Genomic DNA, 7289 nt, shown 5'->3' with positions numbered 1-7289 from the left:
TCTCAGTGAAACGATGAGCGGTTTATTGTTTTTAATACCACAAAAATGATTTCGTACAAATTTTTTTAAAACAAATGTATCCGAATTATGTGTCACTCGCGTACACCGCTAAGCCACCGTACACTTTAGACTTTATTACGCTGTTTAGTTGGAAAAAAAAACTTTGATTGCAAACAGAAGGTAGCAGAGAATGTGCTATAAAAAGTGAATAAACAACTGAAAGTTTTCTCTAGTTTTATAAACAGGCAACTAGCAGACGCCGAACTTGAATCTCAGACTTATGCTTAATAGACTGACGCATGTTTTTCAGCCAAATTTATAGAATAGTTTTAACTTAGCAAACAGTTGGTAAAAGTTCGTTAAACTTTTTCGAATTTTCCACTCGCGGAAAAAACTGCACCACCTGAAAGTCTTTAAACTTCAGAATTATCTTATGATTAACACTTTTGATTTTACCAACCGAAGCTGAGACATAGATGACGCTGGTCAAATTGGGTTATCTATATATATAAAATGATACGTTTCGGAGAAACATAAAAAATCAAAACTGTTTTAAAACATAGAGTTTAAACCCCTAAGTCCCATTTGTACTTTCTTTATCAGAGAGCGTAAACTCGTTTCATTTAATAGATAAAATCTTTAAGCTGTTACAACACACACCCTGGATACGTGGAAGCTCACTTCGGTCACTAACTTTTTAAAGTCGTTAACCTAACTGTTTTAGATGTCCTTGCTACTTTTCAGGACAATTAATGACCGACCAACGTTAAACAGATTTAAATTACTAAATAATCTTGCCAACAGATTTGAATTACTGAGTAATACCACTGAACAAAATGCCGAAGCGATACAAAATGGAAAACTACGATTGTGTGTAAAATTGTCAACAAATCCTTCAAAAACTCTTTAAGTAATTCGAAAAAAGGATGCTTAGACAAGCCGAATTTCTCAAAAAATCCGTTGTCCGATCTAAGCCGCCAAAAATCAGCAGACAGATGACAGTCGAAAATAGCAGAAAATTTTCAGCTTAAAAAAACAAGTCCTGATTGGAATCCAACACTCGGCCTTCATCGTGCCAAGCCATTTTTTTAATCTTCAGAATGATCAATAAATTTGGATTTAAAATCATCATTCTGAGCAAAAAGTGCTTCAACGCAAATCAAACGAAAACAAATGTTCTATTAAAAATATTAAATTAGTTCCAACCCAATGTTACCATTACAACCATAGGGTTCTTGTATAATCGTTTTTAATTTTATAGATTGGGAGGACGCCACTAGGTTACAAGAGCCTGTTTTCGAGCGCCTCAAATAAAAAAAAAGATAAAATTTTTGCACTTGCAGTTTCTCTCTTTATTTTTCTATAGCATAGATAAAAGTCGAGATCTAAAAATAGAAAAAGAAGCAAAAAATTCATTTTCTCTTAAATATTAATGACCCCCCGTTACTAAAAAACTCCAAACTTCTCTGTTATCTTGCAATGAATATTCCAGGAAATTATGATTGAAATGGTTAAATTGTTCGCTCTTTGAAAACAAAAAGAGATGAACATGTTGATTGTTTTTTTGATGCAATGAACTTTTTGGCGACAGATCTGATTTAATGGTTAATTCTTGCTACGTTTCGCTTTTTTGTAATCGAGTTTTATCATTATCAATAATAGAGTCCCTAAGTTTGTCTATTTCAACCTCCATTCTCAGAACTTTGGTCGAAAACTTTAAGCTCTTGTGTGCAAAAATTACTGTTGGTAAAAAAAAACAGATTTTTTGCTTTTTTTTTACGAACTGACTCATTTTTGCGTTTGTAGAATTTGATAACACGTTTAATTTTTATTTCAACAATAGTGATTGATGAGATTTCAGTAGTAGCCAGTGCAATAATTTCATATTACAGAACTGGTTGAGTATGAGCTTTATACGCAATAATCATTTGTTATGAGGTAAGGTATTTGCATATTTGATGAAAGAGTCCACAAAACTGAAACAACGGATTTTTGATTTTTCGATGTGCTGATTAAAATTTAGATTCGAATCCATAAGAATCCTGTTTTTGTCTTTTTGATGTTTAAAGTTAGTTAAATCTCCTATGGTCATGCATTTGCTAAGATTCTCTGATGCTGAAGAATTTTGGATTGCTGACCTTTTTCGCTGCTTGTTTTTAGCTTTGAGTCATCTGCATAAAGAGCAAGTCTGTTGTTGGATTGTTCAAAGACCGATAGATCATTGACGTAAATAATAAATAGCAAAAGTGTACCAGAATTGAACCCTTTGGCACCCCACTTTGTACAAAATTTTATTCTGTTTTTTTTTTATCCCAAAATTTCAATATACTGTTTGCGATCTTCAAGGTACGACTTAAGAATTTGATGAAATGACCCTTTAAAACCAAAACACTGAAGTTTGATCAAAAGTATTGCGCAATCTACTGTATCAAAGGTTTCCTTTAAGTCGAGAAAAGTGCGTTGGGTTATTGTGTCTTGGTTGCGTATGTCTTTCTTTGCCTTCATTTAGGGTAACAATTGCGTCTACAATTGATACTTTGTTAAGGAGTTGTTAAAGATAAAAATTTTTTGGAAAGTTTTCATATGATTATTTTATAACCTTTCAAAGATTGATCCTATTATTGGATGAAGTGTACTTGGCCAAAAACTTTCCGGGTTTTCTTTATCTCCGGTTTTATAGATTGGCATTATTTTGGCTATATTTGAGCTTTATGAAAAATTACCAGGCAAAAATATTCGTTGGAAATTAGCTCCAATGGGACCACAATGAAGTCATTTATGAAAACGTAGTTCCAATTGAAGGAAACAATGCTGTATTTGTTCTAGGATTGTTATTTGGCTTTTACAATTTTTTTGCGTTCAATTTTTCGGAAGAGCATGGACGGGCGCTTTTGTGGTGACGATGACTTAAGGGTATCAGGAATCAATTTTGCTAACTTACTGCCAATTCATGCAAGATAAATTGTAAAACCTATGTGCATTTTCTTGTAAAACTTCGATGTGCGCAGATTTTACATCTGCTCTCACTTTCCTGAGCTTTTTGAAAAAACTTCGACTCTGTTTAGATGACTGTAATAACTTTATGTTGATTTAAAAAATCCCGTTTTTTCCTCAAAACCAATATTTTAACCACAGTTGGCATTTTTTATAGGCTAATTTATCCCTTTCGATGATAAAATTTTTTGACGAAATTGTTCTTTTCTTGTTGCTGCGTTTTTGATTTCGTTGTCAATCCATGTGATATTTCGGTTGCTAAGTCCAAACGATCGCAGCGGAAAAATTTTTTCGAGTCAATTACTTAGCGAATTTTTTACACTGAGTATGTATGTTTCTAGTTCATGGTGTCCGTCTTTATCTTTTTGATATGTATTAACTTATGAAACCCATTTGATTTTTTTCAAAATGAAAGAACGAAGAACACCGATGAACTGATTTTGCGGGAAAAAAACGTAAATTGTAAGCCAGCATAATCTTGATCTTATCTAATAGATAGATTTCTATTTAAAAAGTCCACGACAATTTTTTATGGACTTTGCGTTAAACAATTTTTCATGGAAGGATGTTTTTACTATCAATTTTCCACTTGAAAACCAAGCACAACAATCAACTTTTTTTCTGACAAAAGCTTAAGTCCAAAGCAAAAGTGTAGTCAATTTCGCTTCCATACGCTATCATTGATGCAATGAGTAGAAGTTGTTTAACCTTTATTAACTTTTTTATTCATTTTTCAAATATGCGTTCACAATAAACTTTGTAAAAAAATCGTTGCCGATTTTACTTGCTTTAAAGAACTCACAAAAAGTCTGAAGGACTAGAATTTTGAATTTCTTCAATTTCAAGTTAAAATTTTGAACGGCCAAAAACGAAGCTAAAATGCTAAAGTTTTCAAAGCATGCGAAAGTCAAACCGACTGATTTCTAAACCTTGACTGTCTGACAATTAATTGGAATGTCTAAAAAAATTTGACAAAATATCAAAAAAAAAATGTTGCAAAATTCTTGCACTTCATTTTCCTGCACAAATAGAAAAGGCTCGACCAAGCATGACGCTGAAGAAGTATAACAATTTTTCGAACCAGGTAACAAATTACAGAACTAGACGTACGAAAAAACAATCGCTAATTTCAACACAGAGGCGTAGCCTAGCTTCGCAACCTTGCGATACAATTAACTAGCTGCTGTATAAAATATTGAAAAGAAAAGGAAACCATTTTTCAAAAATGAGCTAAAAAAGATTATCGAAAAAGATAAGAAAAAACTAGCTTCAAAAAATATATACTTTGTTTTCGGAAAAATTCATAAACAACCTTAACAAGTATTGAGAATGAATGATCGAGCGACAACTAAAGCAGAAAAAGTTGGGTCGACGCTCGTTAGGCCAAAAACGAAAGTGAAGAAAGAAAAATTATTCAACCTCTGAAATTTTTAAAAAACATTTAAGACCCATCCTTTGAAAAAAGCTAAAGCATTAAAAACAATTCGCCCTTGAAATAAAATTTGACTAGCGATACAATTTAAATATAGCATTACAAGATTATTAACGCTGAAAACAAATAACGTATATAAGCGAGAATAAATTTGAACTTATTCTACTTCCTTTCATGGCAAGCTAGCCTATGGTCTAAGCTACTGTAAAAAATTAAGTGGCACAATCCGGAGCTGGTTTTCAAATCCACCACTGCAGTTGCTCATAGATTTTTTTTTTAGTAAAAAATTGGGACATGGGTGGTTCATCACCCCATTGACAGTTTTCGGTAGCGTCGGCTACTTGTTGGCCGGTAGTTTCGGCTATTTGTTGGCCGGTAGCGTCGACTACTTTAGGTTGATTGAAGTCAAAATCTTTACATTTGTGATTATTATGCTCAATTATAGATAATCATGAGAGTTTCCTGGTCGTTTGATTTATATCAATTCCGTCAGAATGAGAAACCAAATTTGTGTATCAAACTTCACTGCCGACTAAAGTTTTGAAACGAGATTGTACGATTCTGCCGTCGGTATCGCGACCGCACTTAGGCCAACTTCGACCAGTTTGGCCAATTTAGACCCAATTTTGACCAGTTTGGTCAACTTCGACCCATTTTTGAGCAGTTTGACCAATTTCGACCGCAGCACTTGTCCATTTTCGACAATTTTGGACACCGCTTGGCCTTTTAGCAAATTGTTTGGCCAATTTTGACCTGTTTAGTCACAGTTTTTGACTAAAAAGGCGTCGAAAGATCCGAGCAGGTGCTATAGAAATAATTTCAGGCTGTCTAAGAGGGGTCGAAAAATTCGATGAGGTGTCTCAAAAGTATGTCAGAGTCGTCGAAAGTTCCGACCAGGTGTCTCAGAAGCGTCGAAAGTTCCAATCAGGTGTCTCAGAAGTGTATCAGAGGGGCCAAAAATTCTGATCATTTGTCTCAGAGGGCGAACAATTTTTTCCGGAACAAAAAAAAATCAACAAGACCTATATAAGAGTACTCTTAAAAAGCTTACCAAATAAAATATATTGTATTTGAAAAGAAAATGGAAAATCAGCCGACAGAAATGGAAAATCCGAAATTCAACATTTTATCAATATTATATTTATAATAGTTTTATTTGAATTTTCAAGAAATTGAGAATGTCAAACTTTGAGCATGTCGGACTTGAGCATTTCGGCAGAAAGTTTACGGTAAAAAAGTATAAATCCCGATTACAAGTCACTTGCTCTCGCAAGTAAAAAACAAAAAAAAATCAAAAACCAAACCTCAGAAAATCATATTTGAGTCTGAACTTAATTCAAAACATGTTCCTGAAAAAAATCAACACGATGGCCATGAGTGTCTTTACTACATTCATTGACTTAAAAAACGGTGTCATCAGAATTTGAATTGGATAGCAGTTGAGTAAGAAACTAGACAAATTAGGCAAAACAAAGGGCATTATTAACGTTGTAGCATTTTGGCGTTTCATAACAATCAAAATAAACCCCAAATTAATCACCCGCTACCGAGGATCTTCGTTGTCAATTATCCCAAGTTGAGTCGAATATTATATTTCAGCGAGAAGACGAAATCCTCGGTTCCGCGAAAAGACAAAATTAACAATTTACTGCTTTCTAATTGTTTCTCCTCTATAAAATTAAATAGTATCAAGCACATAAATAAAAGACGAGAACATTAATTTGAGAGAGATATTTTAAAGACAGTTCTCGTCTTAACTGCACAATGCCATAGTTGTTATAATCTCAACGCTGGTGTTTCAAAACACGCCAACCAAATTAAACTTTCAATAGTAGATCAATAATAGCGCAGATTATGTACCTTCTTTGAGCGATTAAAAAGAGAAATTCAATTCGGTTCAAAATGAGCTTCGAAGCATGTTCCATTTTTGCAAGCCACTTGTTTACATTAATAGATGATGGAAGTTAAATTCAACTTGGATATTGACACAAAAGTTTCAACTGAGTTCTTATTCCAATGTTTGCCTCTTTAATCGATGATGATCGTGCGTAATACAATACAATGCCTGGTGAGCTGACGACCTCAGCTAGTGTCACATGGCATATTTACGAGTCCAGTCGTTGGCCACTTTATTGTACTTCTGCCTGTCTGTTTTGTACATTCTGGCTATTTCTGGCACCAGCGGGTCGTCCGGGTTAGGGTCACATAGCAGCGAGCATATCGACAGTAGAACTAAACACGCAACACTTGTATTACTCGCAATACTTGCATACTAAAATTAGAATTTAATTTCAAGTCTCAAATACTCATTGCATTAAGAGCTTCTGCTACATCATTATATTGGTATCAGATTAAGAAATGTCTGTAATAACTTTAAATAAAACTATCGATGGCTACATTAACTATTCAGAGTAATCAGTCTGAGTAATCAGTATTCACCTTTTGATATAGTGAGCGCCGGCGACCACTGACTTCGTAAAATGTCGAGACATATACTTCCATTACTGTTTATATTCGGGTGGTAAATTTTGGTTGTGAACGCGATCTGAAACAAATTTAGTTACAGGTCATACCAAGTGTTAGTTGATTCTATTGTTATTTACAGGAGGAGAGCAACTGGAGAACATCTCGGATAAATCTTTGAAATTTTTAAAATCATTTTAAACATGACCAGCCGGTTGGACATGAGTCAATTGACATAGAACCTATAGCGAAATCATCCGCTAAACGCTTCGTAGCACGTAGCACAGATGTTCTGGCCATATTCTTAAAAAAAACAGTTTTTTAAAAAGTAATTTCAATTTATTTTGTGCGTGGTGAGCTGAAAGGATTTGAACGAAGGACTAGATTTTAGGCATTTCCA

General features: G+C 34.0%; 1 protein-coding gene across 1 annotated transcript in view; it reads right to left on the bottom strand.

Moving 5' to 3' along the window:
* Positions 1 to 5839: 5839 nt before the first annotated feature.
* LOC134852170 (ubiquitin-conjugating enzyme E2-17 kDa) overlaps positions 5840 to 7289 on the bottom strand; it is a 57828-nt gene continuing 56378 nt past the window's right edge. Inside the window, exons 4-5 of the mRNA XM_063868482.1 lie at positions 6866 to 6971; positions 5840 to 6658 (exon numbers count right to left, since the gene is read on the bottom strand). Of these exons, the coding sequence (XP_063724552.1) occupies positions 6519 to 6658; positions 6866 to 6971 (246 nt within the window). The 3' untranslated portion in view covers positions 5840 to 6518. The remainder of the gene's footprint in view (positions 6659 to 6865; positions 6972 to 7289) is intronic.

The sequence above is a fragment of the Symsagittifera roscoffensis genome, chromosome 7 (assembly GCF_963678635.1).
Source record: "Symsagittifera roscoffensis chromosome 7, txSymRosc1.1, whole genome shotgun sequence".
Taxonomy (NCBI): Eukaryota; Metazoa; Xenacoelomorpha; order Acoela; family Convolutidae; genus Symsagittifera; species Symsagittifera roscoffensis.
This window is presented reverse-complemented; position numbering and strand designations above follow the sequence as displayed.